The sequence below is a fragment of the Podospora pseudoanserina genome, chromosome 1, assembly GCF_035222485.1.
Source record: "Podospora pseudoanserina strain CBS 124.78 chromosome 1, whole genome shotgun sequence".
Classification (NCBI taxonomy): Eukaryota; Fungi; Ascomycota; class Sordariomycetes; order Sordariales; family Podosporaceae; genus Podospora; species Podospora pseudoanserina.
In genome coordinates, this window is record NC_085920.1 from 2,500,388 (window position 1) to 2,515,358 (window position 14,971).

Below are 14,971 nucleotides of genomic sequence, written 5' to 3' on the forward strand. Positions count from 1 at the left end.
GAAAACAAACTAATAACCCCCATCTCCCCTATATACGCTCCCACCCCTCAAAAGCCAGACCAAAAACAAAAACAAAACTCTTCTCTTTCGCTTTGTGTAATGCTGAACCAAAATGCGAACAATGCTTATCCCAACTTCCACTCCTCAGCCACCTCCTCGATGAGCGGGCATATATATATTCAACAAACCAACCACCGCACACAAGTCTCCGCTATTGTCTCTTGTAAGAAAAAAAAACAGAAACATCTCACCACTCCGGCAAAGGCCAAGCAGCAATATCCTCCTCCCAATCAATCCAGTCAAAATCCGTTTCCACCGGGGGCAGCTCAATCCTCACATCCTCCTCACCCTCCGCCGACAACACAGATGGAGATCCCGGCCGATGATGACCCAGTTCCACCTCCCCATCATCGCAAAACTCGCACCGACCACAATCATGACGAACCCGAATGTTTGGTAGATGTTGCCGGCTCGACTGCTGCCTATCCGCCGCTGGACCGCGAATAATCCTCCCCCAATCCAACACCGGCTCCGGATACTGAAATTGCTGTTGCCTCTTCTCTGCTGAGCCCGGAGAATGATCGCCAACCCCGCGATATTTCCTCCTCAGCCCATGACGGCTTCTGTCAGTGGTTGTTCTTCTCAAGCGACGAGTGGGATCAATGTTGCCGGGGAAATGATTAATATTATTATCTTCCCTTCCTTCTCTACTATAGGGAGGGTAAGGGTATGTAGAAGATGATGTGTGCGCGGCCGGAAATGTCCCGTAGCCACCACGTATAGAATTATGAGGTTGTAATAATGGGGTCGGTGGTGATGGACCTCGTCTTGGTCGTTTTTTCTTCATGCGGCCTCTCTCATCCCTCCCAGGGTCCCAAGGCTGATTCTCCCCGCAGGAAGTTCTCACCAAGGAACGACGAGGCCCCACGTCGTCGTACACTTCTTGCCCATGGCACCCACCAAGAACAAATCTCCCAGCTTTGTCGAGAAGTCTCAACACCTAGTCGCAAAACCGCCGACATTTATCTTTCGATGAGTTGTACAGAGTTCGCATCCATGGTCCCTATTCATTGGGCTTTGAGCGTTGTAGCAGCGCCGCTGCCCGTGCCAAGCGGGATGACATCCTTCCTGGGGTGGGCCGTGGGGCGGCGGACGAGTCTGTGAGACTGGAATCAGATGGTGGCGTGATGACCGCGGCCTGGGCGGTAGGGCGGCGTCCGGGAAATATATCCATGCTAAGTGATTTCTGCGTAGGCCTAGGTGTGGGTGTCGAGACCAGCCTCTGGTTTGAGAGCCACTTTGGCTGGCTTTTTGGTCTTGTCAGCTCCCGGATTTCCGCGTCCCTTTTATGCGCACTGCCCATCCTATTCGGCTTGACGCGTCGCAAGAGGTCCGTAACCTTCTTGCCGAAGCCCAATCCTGGCCGCATTTTGCTGTTTTCGCTGTCAGCCCGACTGCCATCCTCTTCTGGTGGCGGCGATGGCGGCCTGCTACAATTCCGACATACATCTTCCGCCTCCTGTCTCGCATCACCGTTAGGCGTCGGACCAAAGCCCTGTGCTTTGCTTTTGTTCCTTTCAGCAGCCTCTTTCTTTCTACCCTTTTCACCCCCATCCACCTCCATAATCTCTGAGCACTGGCAGTACGTCTCAGCCATGCCAACACCCTCGCTCCACCCTCGGATCCAGTCTGCCTTCTTTCCTTGATTTCGGCTGGGCAGGAGTTGTTGCCTTGTGGAAAGCCAGTCGGGATTACTGGTCTCCTGTGGTGTGGGAGGCGTATTGCGTTGCTCCTGGGTCTGCGCCGGAGCTGTTCTTGCTGTCGGGGCTGTCCGTGTGGTTGAGTCGACGGGGCTCTCACAGGCGCCATCTTGTTGGTCTGCCTGAACTTGAAACACCTGGCTACCCAACGACTTTTGTTCTTGACTTGTAAATCCAACCTTCACTATGTCTGGGTTAGACGCGGGCGCATCGTATACGTAGCTGTAGTCATCCGAATATGGCGTAGCTCGTATGAATTCGGACAGGGCTAGTGGTGGTGTTGGACGGTGAGGTGTCGTTGACCCCCCGAAGGAGAATTCCCCAGAGCGATCCATAGTCGGCCACTTTCCGGAGCGATCGTGTTTGGATACGAGAAGCGTGTGGTCTAAGGAGCGATGTATCCAGGGAGGATAGGATAGGTAAAAAGGACGGCTACTTTCAGATGGCGATGTTCGGGTATACGGGAGAAAATCGAGTCAACGATTGAAGCGACCCGCAGTGTCGAAATGCTGTGTGGTCTTTATGCCGACGAGGAGAAGCGCATAGATGGCCGGGATGCGGCAGGAAAGCCAGAGCACCTCCAAAGCATGAACGCGCCGCGGACTTGGGAGCAGCGTATTCGACCGTGGACACTGAGCTGAAGATGGCGATGGTTGTTTGGTGAACGGACGGAGCAACCGGTAGACAACCGTGCTGGAGGTACCTTGGTATGGCCCTTGGCTAGACTGGCCAAATCGAAGAAGCAACGCCCCAAAGTTTAAAAAGCTCCACAGCACTCAGCTTGAATCGTCTGATATGGAGCCAAGCACAAAAAAAATGGGAAAGCGCAAATGGGCTGGTAACTTCGATCAAGTTCGGTCTTGGTGATCCACGTGCGGGTGGGCAGTGTTGTCTGCCCTGACTGACGTTCTCTTCAATATCACGACGAAGACTCGTGACCGGCAGACAGAAGGCCCGAACCTGTTCCTGCTTTCGACTCGCCCAGCAGTGACACTAGTCCGAGGCCATTTCCTGTCCAATTCCGGCTTGGATATCTTCCAGTTTCCGCTTATCAAGGAGGCTCAGTGATGTGAGGCGGTCTAACGATCACAGCTGGACGTCGTGTGGCGATGTGTCAAAAAACAGCAACAGACTTGCTCCTCGCCATAATCTTTCGGGGATGCTGATTTGCGTGCTTCGGCGTAGAAGTTCAGAAAAGGCCGACCAGCGTTTTCTCCCGGCGCCGAAAAAGATAGCCCCAAGCCTTCCAAAGTCAATTGCAAAAGATGAAATCGGAGAAAAAGCATTGGGAAGCAGGCGGAAAAGGGACCGCGTTGAGAAGTGCGGCGGCGGATCACGGCACCAAAAAACCCACCGCATGCAACCACTGCAAGCCCCACTGCCCTGCACCACACCACTGGAAAGGTGCTCCCTTCCCCAGCGCACCGGTCCTCGGCAGAGGGGTAGTGACCTGGTTGAGCCCTGGAAAAAGTCACGATGGACCAATAAAGTCGATACAGACCCCCAGCCCCAACGCTAAACAATATCGATAATTGACGAGCCTAGCCTTTCTCAGGGCTACACCAGCACGGGACTAGCGTCGGGATGTGCGATTTCCCCTTGGAGTTGGTGGGTGAGGTGTTGCCGTCAAACCGGGTCAGTCGCGTGAACCCTCGCTGCAGGATGCGCCCAGTTCAATTAATTTATCCAAACCGTAACAATATTTCCCAAACCTGTGCCCCAAAAAAGTCTCAGATGCGGGTGGCGCTGAAAAGGAGAAGGTAACTACACTCGGGGAGTCGGAGAAAACCCGGCTGTCACAGATAGAGAAATCCCAAACGCGAAAAGAGAAGAGGGTGCTGCGGCAGATGCACAACATTGGATGTACAATGACGTACTGCCCAATGTTCTGGACCAACCCATCACTTTACAGCTGTTCAAAGCCCTTAGGATATATCACAACAAAACCAGTGGGAAGATGCCAGGCTACCTATCCGTAAGCATCTTCCTATCGCATTCCTGGGGACTAAAAATCTGGTTCAAGAAAACCACATGTTGCAAGTCAATCACAACCATGTCAGATTCGGGACGCGCCAAGAGCGTTGAAAGCAGCCACATGCCCCCCTCCATCTTCATAAATCTCTTGGCCTTGAATCCCAAAAATGAGACCTTCCCCAAACAAACTTTTCGGTCTACTAGTCTATCCTTTTGTAAACTACTTCAAGATATTTATTTTCCCTGCTGGCCAGACCGGTGGTGATTCACACCATCGGAGTCAGCAGTTGTTGAGAGATAAGCGTGTACGCCATCTGCTCGTGTTCTTTGAGCACACTCAGACGACCATGTTTCAGTTACGCCTTCATTCAGCCACACCGAAGGTTACCACAACCATAAAATGCTCCAACTTCCCTCAACTGCGCTACAACAAACATTGCTCCCGAGCTGCCATAACTATTAGAATGGCACCTCCAGAAGAACTCTCCAACGGCATGAAAACAGTAGAAACAAAATTATGACAACCCCATCCTCTCTGTATTCTGTAATTCCTGTATACCTGTATCAACTTCAAAAGCCTGTATGATATCACTTCCCACCCTTGACATCAAACCACCTTTTCCAGAACGCCTATGAAACTCAAATTCATTTCGCCCTTTCTACCAAGTCCATTACGCCAAGGGGCTCGTTCAAGTTGAAGGCTTCAAAGCCTCCCAGCCGCCAACTTCAACACCGGTATCATCCCCTAACAGGTCGACCGTCGATGTCATCGCCGACTTCCTAGGCGCCGGTGGCGGAGGGGGGGTCTGCTTCACAGTCTGTGGTTGCGCTGCCGTACCAAGCGGTTTGCGAATAGGTAGCTGCGGTCTCCGCTCAGTCCCACCTGGCTGGCCTGCCAAACCCGGGAGCGGTATGCCTCCAGCGGGTGTTGAGCGTCCTGAAGAGGTGATGCTGGCACTAGTGTTTGCTCGTCGGGGTAGTTGTGGTGGCGGTGGGAACTCATCTCTCAAACTCACGTTGCTAGAGGGTGGACCGTTCGAGAGAGACCCGGAAACCGTCGAGGTTGACCGGCGAGGAGGAAAGCCTGGCAGAGGAGTCTCTAAGCTATCTTGCAAAGCCTTCAAGTCCGACATCGAGCTGGAATGGTCATCTGCGTTTGGGGGAGACGACGAGGCCACAAGATGAGCTGGTTTCTTCGCTACAGGAGGTGCTGGCTTGTGTTTAATAGTTTGTTGAGCAGACTGCTGCGTGGGCTGCTGTTGTTGCTGCGGCTCCGTCGGCTTCGAAGTAAGAGGCAGAACCGGCAGTCCATTCCCCACTGGTACACGCTTTTGGTGCAGTGCGGCGGTTGGGTTATTGACGGTTGATCCAGTACTCAAACCAGTTTGCCTGCGAGGCGGAGGTGGAGGAGGGGCCGCATCTGATTGGGTAGGCCTCGAATCCTCACTGATCGGCTTTCTTCCAACTTTGGCGGGCAGAGTGGATGGATCGAAAGGAGGGGGCAGCTTTCTTGGTGTCGTACTTGATGCCGAAGATGAGAGAAGAGCAGAGACATTAACATGCTCAAATGGCGAAGTTGACATGCTTGAGAAGGATGATAAACGAGATTCAGATCTTGGGACATTAACCCAATCCGGCTCATCCGTTGGCGCATACGGGTTAGTAGGACGCTTCGGGTTAAGAATCGTGATATATGCTGGGCTTTCGGGTTTGGGTGGGCTGATCTGTGAGCGTGCCATCTTTCCATTTTCAAGCCACCATTTCTGGCGGTCTGAACTTGATGGCGGAAGCCCGGGTTCGATAGCCTCATACCCGATCAAGTCTTCTTCATCCGACTCCTCTGTGGCAAGGTTTGCTGTTTCTCCGCCTACTTCGGCTCTCCGTCGCTCGTAGATCTGGCGACTGATCTTTTCTCGCAACCTTTCATTGACGATATCGACCTTGCATTCGAAGATGGCATACACGGGCCGGTGATCAGAGAAGCGCAGGGGAGCCGAGTTGTAGGCCAGCTGCCGGAGATTTGTCCCCTTGCGCAAAATGCGGTCTGTCCATGCTGGTATGCGTGCTTTCTCCCTATTCGAGTTATCAGTAACTGGCCTCACAACTATCGCCTGTGTCAGTCCGAACTTACGAGCTGTCAAAGTCATCAGTACCAACATCATACTTGTACGTTGGCATAAACATGATTCGTGCCTCGGAGTAGTACTGGAAAGCGAGCCCGGCCACCATTTGCAGATTTAGCTGGTCGTTTTCGAACAACCTCTCTAAATCCCTTTGCCTGACCAACTCCTTTGCCGGTTCAAGGCCTAGGCCAATACGGTAGTTGAAGTCACCAAACCATATGACAGATTCTACGTTTCATTGTTAGCAATGTTACCTTTTGAAGAGGTTGGGTCGCCAAACTGACCGTGATCCGCAATCCCCCTGTTTCTCTGGAACCGGAGACCTTGGTCAATGGTAGCATAGTCTCTATTCCGCTCATCGTAGTTGGCAAATCCAGCTGCGAGGTGAGCCGTGACGAAGCAGATTGGAGTATTGGCGAAATCCAGCCGAATAGCAACAGCTCCCTTGTTGCCTGCCATGCCCGACATTCCTGTCTTCTTGACGCTTCCTTCAACGTTCTTGATGTGATGGAGAACGGAGGCTTTCACAAAGATGAACAGCGCAGCCCCCACAAGCTGTCCACTCCGCAGTAACACATACTTTTCGTTCTCTTCTCGGCTGTAGTTGTGGTCCAGGGTTCTCTTAATAGCCTGCTCCCACATTTGTTTTCTCGTTGGGTCGCTGTTCATGATCTGCTGCGGGTTGAGCTCAACAACCTCCTGGAAGCCAATGGCAATGATTTCTGGCTGTTTGGACCGAGCCTCAGGGGGACAAAGCCACACTGACAAGTCCTCATCGATACCGTCCGTGCGTCCGTTCAGGTTGAAGGTCCCAACCAAGATGTTTATCGTCTCGTTTGTAGAAAATTCGCCACTCCGGCGCTGCAGTTCGCTGGCCACGTAATCACTAATGGGATCGTATAAAACAACTGGCGCCTGTCCAACAAGTCTACCAAGAAGTGTATCGATCGTGGTTTGCCGCGCCTTATCAGTGAAATTGTTGTGGTACAGTCTGGTTGCTGACTTCCGAACATCAGCGATGGCACCTGCAAGAGACATCTTGCCGTGACGAGTAAAAGACGACTTGAGGGCTCCGGTCCCCGCATAGATTTTCGAAAGAGAATCGCCGTTGTCTGCCCAGAGATTAGAATGCCTAGACCAAAAGTCTGATGTTGCATATTCCCCTCTATGACCAAGGAAAGATTCAACCGCCATCTGGGAAACGATAGTTTGAATGAGGTTGGTTCTGTCCAGGCAATCTAGACAGTTCGTGCGGAAGACACCCTCTTGCTGCAGCACCACAACATAACGGCGTGACTTTTCGGCCTTTTTTGAGCCATTGTTGTCCCCGGGTTCGTCTGATTCCTGGGCAAGGTAATAGGCAAACCCATCGGCTGAGCCTTCGATGTACCGACGAATCTCGTTAGCCGCCATATAACCTTGGGGGCCCTTTGTCTCAGCATGGAAATCATACTCTGTGTCCCTCAGCAACGCATGATCCCTCGACTGCACACCTTCAGGTCGGCTGAGAGGACAGTTATGAATGCCAACTCGATATAAGTTTGTGAGTTCGAATTCGCCCGGCTTGTTGGTTGCCAGAAGATTGATAACATGAACGGCCCCATACGCCTTCTCCAGATCAGCAAAATGCTTGTCAAAAGCGGGTTGAGTTCCATCTGCGGACCGAGTGATGGTGATCTTTTGTTGATTTGGAAGGAGCACAGCAGCCTGTTCCCAAAACACGGGCACAGAACCGCGGACCTGAACGTATGAGAAAACAACACCTCGTGGGCTCCAGTATGTCGTCTCGGTCTCGACAAAATTGGCCACGTTGCCGTCGTCGTCGATACCACGCGCGTTGAAGCGTGTCCCGGCCCTCTTACACGAAAGACGGGAGGTGACGGTCAAATACGAGGGTAACCCTGTCTTTCCGGCTCTCAGGGGGGCAGAGCTTTGTGGGATGGCCCAGCTTCTGCAGAAACCTCGAATAGCCGAAGTTAGGATCCTCGAGGCATCGAGGTCCTCTCTTGCCTGCTCTTGCAAACGGGAACGGAACTCGACAAGTGGGCGGATCATGAACGAATTCCACAAAAACGACTCGTCAAAATTGTCAATGTTGAATGCTTCAGCATCTGCCGGTCTGTGATACTGTTAGTATTGTCTTGGAGGTGCACACAACCAAACGTGAAACAAACCTGTCTTGCATCCGATTTGTGACATCAAAATCGGTGCTGTAGTAGAATGTACCATTGCTGAGTAGCTTTTGCAACTCCTGGCAAGGGTGCTCCACGATTTGATTTCTTCCCAAGCCCTGACCATACACAGACGCTGCATCGGAATCAGCATCATTGTAGGGATCGAGAGCAACAATGTCGTCGTATTCAGCCGAGTTTAAGCAAAAGAACTGAACAGCCTCTATCCTCTCCACAGTTTCCCCCGGCCGTATTGTCGCGACTCTCGATGCCTGTGTAATAACACACAGGAATACATCGCGCCCGATAGATATCAACCCCAAAGTTCCGTATATTGGTCTCGGTGTGAGAGGTCGATAGTCGTCCAGCAAATTATGCGACTTTGGTGAGAATTCGACCATACATTTGGTCGAGAGGCTGTCGAAGGTGTTTGTGCGTGTGCGAGCAGAAATTAGACCGAACCCATCAGCTGCTGCTGTGCTATGTCGTAGGATGAGGGCGTGCGTATTGGAGGCTATCGCAATGGCTCGGTGGGGGTAATCGCGGATGAGGATTTGGCTCGACTTCTCAGGAGACGGAGGTTGGCCAGCCCACAGGGCCGATGATGAAGTGCTGTAATCCATCTCTCTTTCGGGTCGAATCTTTGGGACCGAGCCTTCGATTCGACGTGCGCAACCGGCTTAGGCCCGGGAAGGGACAGCGGGAAGATGATGGTAGATGGCAACTGGTGGGGAGCTCATGGCGTCCCCGCTCACCAAGTTACAGCAAATACCCTTACGTGGTTTGCAAGCTTGGGAGAGAGGCACCTGAAGATGCTAGCAAAAAAATTCGAAAAGCAGTGAATAATCGAAGGTTGTCGAATGCTTCGACTTTCAGCCCGCTTGACAAGTTGCGGATGTGGTGTAGCGTAGTGTAAAGGTGGAACTTGACCCGACTCTGCTCTGTTACAGACCATGGTGTTGAACTGACGCCCAGTACCGGGCAGGTCTAAGAGCTATGGCCTATGCGTTGCTGGGCATTTTCAGCTGGGACTTCTCAGCCCTGTGTTACAGAGCCGCACGGAAGAAGTGGGGCAACCAATGGGAATCAGCATGATTCGGAGTGAATCAAGAGCGCCGTGGTGGGTGGGAAGAGGCTGCTTTCTGCTTCGAGCATGTTGACTGATGACGGCCGTTCAGAGGACATGGGGATAATATCGGTTGTTAAGACGACCGACCGACATAAGAGAGGCAGTGTGTTTCAGAAATACGGCTGGTCTTGAGTTTAGTCCTGGACCTCTCTTCAGCACATCCACACAAACATGGACCGAGACAAAATTCCACTATATCTAGCAGCGAAACTATCTACTTGAGGACGTCCCATGGTAAACCATAAAAGTACTGAACGAGTCTCTTCAACTCCACGCCATCTGTTTTTAGTGCCCGAGACATAGTGGTTGCTGGTACACCAGCAGCTCACTGGCACAAGCATCTCGACGACAGCGAGAACTCGAAGGTGAAAGAGAAGAAGAAATTATTGTCATGTAGACTGGTGGCTTCAGATTTCATCAATGGTGAGATCATACCCTCCTATTTGGGGGGTCATCCTCTTCCTATCATATTTTGATTTTGTCATCATCACTAGCCTGATGGAAAAAAAGAGAGAAGGAAAATTGAGACGGGCTCGAAAAAGTGTGTTATATGTGCACACTATGATTACCTAAGGAGGTCCATGCGCCCCCATTGAAGAGCGGCCCCACCTTCCAGCCGGAACGCGCCAAAAAAAGTGGACCAATGCGTGCATCTGCCTCTGGGGTGCTGGCTGCTTTTTTGCGCCTGTGTTGCTGCTTCATCTTCCAGCCCCTTCATTCCAGCTCTGTCTCTTCCACTCACCCATCCGACGAAGCCTTTTATCATCGCGGTTCAAACGGTTCAGTACCTTCGATCATTGCGGACGATTATTCTTTTTCCCAACAACCCGAGATTCAGCAAGTAGCTGTTTAAATACTTGCTCCATTCACCAAGCCTCGCCAGCCCTACTGCATCACCTCGCACACAACAACATCCGCAGCGATGGGCGACTTTAATAATTATGGCGGAACCGATGAGGAGAATTCGGAGATTGCCCGCCTCACGGCCGACGTCGTAAGTAATGAATAACCCGCCTACTTTTCAAGGCAATGCATCTAACTTCATTGCGCACGCAGGAAGCCGACACGGACAACTTTGAGAACTGGGAGAAGTTGATCCGCGCATGTGAGAGCCTTGACGGCGGTCTCAACCGGAATTCCAGTCCCCAAGCACTAGCTACACTTCGCAACTCTTACGACCGCTTCCTTCTCAAATTCCCCCTCCTGTTTGGCTACTGGAAGAAGTACGCCGACCTCGAGTTCAACATCGCTGGGCCCGAATCGGCCGAGATTGTCTACGAGAGAGGTTGCGCCAGCATCACCAACTCGGTTGACCTCTGGACCGAATATTGCTCTTTCAAGATGGAAACGACCCACATCCCCCACCTTGTAAGAGAGTAAGTATACTTGGACATTTCCTTCCCTATCCCAAGATCCCAAGACCTTCCTCACACGCAGCAATTCTGTCATGCGATGCCGCTCGCGGCCCGCCTGCGAACCAAGCAAAAGATACTTCGAGCCCTCAACCCTCTCGACATGGTGAGAAACACCAAGGCAGCCTCCTCCCTGCTGAGATCGTTCTCTCACATTACTTGACCAGGATCTGCTGTGCTCAGCAGATGACTTTCCGTTCGCTGTGGCATTGTACCCGTTTTCTGTTCGCACATACCTCCGAGTTGCAGTTTGGTTGATTTGGATGGAAATGCGCCGCCTACACTTCAGATCCCTTCCTGTATTTGCCCATCCTTCCCAACCTGTCCATCCCTTCTCGATTCTGTTTACATTGTTCTAACTGATATGCTAGGCTTTTCGAGAGGGCGGCTACCCACATTGGTTTAGATTTTTTGTCGCACCCCTTTTGGGATAAATATCTGGAGTATGAAACCAGACAAGAGGCGCACGACAAGATCTTTGACATCCTCAAGCGTGTCATTCACATCCCGATGCACCAGTACGCCCGCTACTACGAGCGATTCCGCCAACTTGCTCATACCCGGCCTCTCGAAGAGCTAGTTTCAGCTGAGGAGCTGGCCCGCTATCGCGCAGAAGTTGAGGACGAAGCCGTTCACCTCGGTTTGCAGAAGACTGAGCTGGAGGTCGAACGGGATATCAGGGGCAAGATCGACCAGTTCTTCTACTTGACTTTCCAGAACACTCAAACCGAGACAACAAAGCGGTGGACATACGAAGCCGAAATCAAGCGGCCATACTTTCACGTCACGGAGCTCGACCACTCACAGCTGGCCAACTGGCGCAAGTATCTCGATTTTGAAGAGGCCGAGGGAGATTACAACAGAATCGTCGTGCTGTATGAGAGATGTATGGTTACCTGTGCTCTTTATGACGAGATGTGGTTCCGGTATGCGCGCTGGATGGCTGGGCAGGAGGGCAAGGAAGAAGAGGTTAGGAACATCTACCTTCGCGCCGCTACGCTCTTCGTACCTATCAGCCGACCTGGTATCCGACTGCAGTTTGCGTATTTCGAGGAAGTGAACGACAGAGTCGATAGAGCGCGGGCCATTCATGAAGCTGTGCTGGACATACTGCCAGACAGCGTCGAGACGATCGTTTCGTGGGCTAATCTGGAACGTCGCCAGGCTGGTTTGGACGCCGCGATAGAGGTGTTGAGGGCTCAAATCGCCTCGCCTACCGTGAGCATCTACACCAAGGCGGCCTGTGTCACTGAGTGGGCTACTTTGCTTTGGAAGGTTAAAGGATCCGTTGACGAAGCTCGTGCTGCCTTCTCCAAGGACGCTGACGCCTATGCCGACAGTCGACATTTCTGGCAACAGTGGTTTGACTTTGAGCTCCAGCAGCCCACCAACAGCGAGATGGAGACCAAGCACTTGGAGCTTGTCAAGAGGGTGTTCACCCAGATGTGCACCAAGAGCCGTCTCTCCCTCAGTATCAAACAGGAGCTTGGTCGTATTTACATGAACTACCTGCAAAATCGCGGAGGCAAGGAAGCGATGAAGGATTTCCTTGATGTCGATCGACAGATGTTTGGGTATGTTAATGCGGCACTCATGGATGAAAGCAAGTTGCTAATAAAGTTCAACAGGCCTCGCTCAGTATCGTTGGCTGCCAATGCAAAGGACGGCAAGGAGAATGGCGTGGTCCCCGAGTTGGACCCTACAAGTCGTCTAAAGGCCGAGGGCCGCTTTTACAACTACTATGAACTGCATGCGGATCCGGATGAGAATGCCCAAGGACTGGCGGATTTCAACTAAAGAAGGGCGTCGTGACAGCAAGAGTAATTTCAGATAATTCACATTATGCAGTTCTTGGGCGGCGGTTTTTTTGGATGATCCAGGCGGCCGAAATGTGCCCTTGGCTGGCGTGCTCAGGTTGTCATTTCATGATTCGTTGCGGATATTTTGACGGATAGAGTCTGAAGGTCGGTTGTCTCTATGGAAAAGCAGGTATGGTAATTCGGGTCCTAGTTTCTCTCACAGTTGTCTCGCCTTAAGGTTGCCCTGACTGGGGGACTTGTATGTAGTTTATATAAATAACAATATTTCAACCATGCCTTTATATGCCTGCCTTGACTACCTGCGCCCCAACATCCCAGTGAACTCGTGAGCAAGTTCCACAGAGAAAAGAAATGGAAATTCTCTCAAGCTTGGCATCACGTACATATCCCTGTAATTGGAAGGGTCGGTGTCGAGATTGCCGGAGCATCGTGAGATTTTCGTCGTTGAGGGCGCTTAGTAAGGCCTTCCAGTCCCAGGTTGCCACTTACACGGCTGCGAGGCTCAAACTTGGCGTGGTCGGAGATCCGAGGTGCTGACACAGCATTTGCCTCCCACGTTTTGAGCGTTTGATGGGATACCCACGCCTTTGCCTTGACACGTGCGTTCGCGTCTGGTACGCAGTTGGGCCAGCTCAGATGATGACACGTCTGGCCTCGACTCGTGACAGACACTGTGTAAGGCAGGCAAACATCAGATAATGCCCAGAGATGCGGAACCAAGATTCCGCAGGCGAGGCCAGGAATTATCCTCGACATGAAACTATGACAAACCATTACCCTCAGATAACCCTGATGCGGTGGGAGAAGCGTGACTACTGCAGACCCATCCCCATATCTTTTTTCCATCATGGACGGAGGGCGGCGGCATCGGGATCCCTTCCCTATCGGCGTCTAGATCGGAGTAAGCCGTTATCTCCTTGGACCCTGGCTTGTCTCACTGTTTTTTGATCGACCCACTGTGGGTTCCGGGGACCACTGGGGAACGGCTGTCAACCACTCACGGCTGGGCTATATAATTTTCGATGTGATTCTACTCTATCCATTGGTAAGAGCCGAGCCTGCGTCCCGGTTGTCCTCTCCTTTCTGGTTATTTACGCATATCTCTCTTCCATCACGCCTTCGTTTGTCAATTGCTTCCTTCCTTCTTTTCTTGTTCTCTCCCTTTGCCTATCCGTCAGCCAGCGTTGTTGGAATCACTCAAGGTATGCTCTTTCCCAATATTTTAGGCCAGCATGTCATCTCAGCTTGTTGCCCCGCGATATCCGGTCCATCGTCGACCCCCACATCCAACGTTCTGGCTAGCAACCGTTATTTCAACACCGCTTGATAGCGATATTTGGTCCTGAACGGTGTACTAACTGAGACTTTCACAGATGGCCTCTGCTACTCGCACCTTCGCCCGCGCTCTGCGCACCTCTGCTCGCCCGGCTATCAACGCCGCTCCCCGCGCCGCTTTCCGCCAGAGCGCCCGCTTCTACTCCGCCAAGCCCACCGGTGGCAGCTCCAGCAACGGCCTCCTCTACGGCCTTGCCGGTGCCGGTCTCCTCGGCGGTGGTGCTTTCTACCTCTACAGCAACGACAGCAACGTCGCCCCCAAGCTGTTCGTCCCCAAGTTCGAGGACTACCAGAAGGTGTACAACGAGATTGCCAGCCGTCTTGAGGAGAAGGAGGACTACGATGATGGCAGCTACGGCCCCGTTCTCGTCCGTCTCGCTTGGCACGCCAGCGGTACCTACGATAAGGAGACCGGCACTGGTGGCAGCAACGGCGCCACTATGCGCTTCTCTCCCGAGAGTGACCACGGTGCAAACGCTGGTCTCAAGGCTGCTCGTGACTTCCTTGAGCCTGTGAAGGGTAAGTTGAGACAACAGAAGAGAGACTTGAATAGCGAACTAACACTCTTGACAGCCAAGTTCCCCTGGATCACCTACTCCGATCTTTGGATTCTTGCCGGTGTTTGCGCCATCCAGGAGATGATGGGCCCCACCATCCCCTACCGTGCCGGCCGCCAGGACCGTGACGTCGCTGCCTGCACTCCTGATGGCCGTCTTCCCGATGCCGCTCAGGCCCAGGACCACCTCCGAAACATCTTCTACCGCATGGGCTTCAACGACCAGGAGATCGTCGCTCTCTGCGGTGCCCACGCTCTCGGCCGCTGCCACACCGACCGCTCCGGCTACTCGGGCCCCTGGACCTTCTCCCCTACCGTCCTGACCAACGACTACTACAAGCTTCTCCTTGAGGAGAAGTGGCAGTGGAAGAAGTGGAACGGCCCCAAGCAGTATGAGGACAAGAAGACCCAGACCCTCATGATGCTTCCCGCCGACATGGCCATCATCCAGGACAAGAAGTTCAAGGAGTGGGTCAAGGTTTACGCCGCCGACAACGACAAGTTTTTCGAGGACTTCTCCGCCGTCGTCAAGAAGCTTTTTGAGCTTGGTGTTCCCTTCAAGGAGGGCACTGAGACCTGGACCTTCAAGCCCGTCAACGCCTAAATTTCTTTATGATACCAAATGACGAGGGGAAAAGGGAGAGATGTATGATACCACATGCCCATGATGGGAGGTTTGATGAGAAGGAAA

At 52.5% G+C, this 14,971-nt stretch overlaps 4 protein-coding genes across 4 annotated transcripts; 2 read left to right on the forward strand and 2 right to left on the reverse strand.

The window, feature by feature from the left end:
- Positions 1 to 1,063: 1,063 nt before the first annotated feature.
- QC764_107104 (uncharacterized protein) lies at positions 1,064 to 2,095 on the reverse strand (the record flags this gene model as incomplete). The annotated part of the gene is made up of 1 exon (XM_062941966.1): positions 1,064 to 2,095. The coding sequence occupies one exon, from the start codon at positions 2,093 to 2,095 to the stop codon at positions 1,064 to 1,066; it is 1,032 nt and encodes a 343-aa protein (XP_062804873.1).
- Positions 2,096 to 3,881: 1,786 nt separating this feature from the next.
- Positions 3,882 to 9,647, reverse strand: syj1 (Inositol-1,4,5-trisphosphate 5-phosphatase 1). The gene is made up of 4 exons (XM_062941948.1): positions 8,032 to 9,647; positions 6,142 to 7,976; positions 5,866 to 6,085; positions 3,882 to 5,807 (listed from the first exon to the last, which is right to left on the reverse strand). The coding sequence occupies exons 1-4, from the start codon at positions 8,649 to 8,651 to the stop codon at positions 4,424 to 4,426; spliced, it is 4,059 nt and encodes a 1,352-aa protein (XP_062804874.1). The 5' UTR covers positions 8,652 to 9,647; the 3' UTR covers positions 3,882 to 4,423.
- A 194-nt stretch (positions 9,648 to 9,841) lies between these two features.
- QC764_106950 (uncharacterized protein) lies at positions 9,842 to 12,680 on the forward strand. Its single transcript, XM_062941949.1, has 6 exons — positions 9,842 to 10,151; positions 10,214 to 10,525; positions 10,595 to 10,675; positions 10,737 to 10,780; positions 10,941 to 12,143; positions 12,198 to 12,680. The coding sequence occupies exons 1-6, from the start codon at positions 10,080 to 10,082 to the stop codon at positions 12,364 to 12,366; spliced, it is 1,881 nt and encodes a 626-aa protein (XP_062804875.1). The 5' UTR covers positions 9,842 to 10,079; the 3' UTR covers positions 12,367 to 12,680.
- A 448-nt stretch (positions 12,681 to 13,128) lies between these two features.
- On the forward strand, positions 13,129 to 14,884 carry CCP1 (heme peroxidase; the record flags this gene model as incomplete). Its single annotated transcript, XM_062941950.1, has 3 exons — positions 13,129 to 13,591; positions 13,763 to 14,243; positions 14,298 to 14,884. Exons 2-3 carry the CDS (start codon positions 13,763 to 13,765, stop codon positions 14,882 to 14,884), a joined length of 1,068 nt encoding a protein of 355 aa, XP_062804876.1. The 5' UTR covers positions 13,129 to 13,591.
- Positions 14,885 to 14,971: the final 87 nt, after the last annotated feature.

Bases quoted from the DNA above. Each gene is read 5' to 3' on its own strand.
- QC764_106950 (XM_062941949.1), top strand. From the start codon at position 10,080: ATGGGCGACTTTAATAATTATGGCGGAACCGATGAGGAGAATTCGGAG. The intron at 10,152-10,213 runs GTAAGTAATGAA...TTGCGCACGCAG, and splicing joins CCCGCCTCACGGCCGACGTC to GAAGCCGACACGGACAACTT. The intron at 10,781-10,940 runs GTACCCGTTTTC...CTGATATGCTAG, and splicing joins TTTCCGTTCGCTGTGGCATT to GCTTTTCGAGAGGGCGGCTA.
- syj1 (XM_062941948.1), bottom strand. From the start codon at position 8,651: ATGGATTACAGCACTTCATCATCGGCCCTGTGGGCTGGCCAACCTCCG. The intron at 7,977-8,031 runs GTTTGTTTCACG...ACAGTATCACAG, and splicing joins ACAAATCGGATGCAAGACAG to ACCGGCAGATGCTGAAGCAT. The intron at 5,808-5,865 runs GTAAGTTCGGAC...TAACTCGAATAG, and splicing joins ACTGATGACTTTGACAGCTC to GGAGAAAGCACGCATACCAG.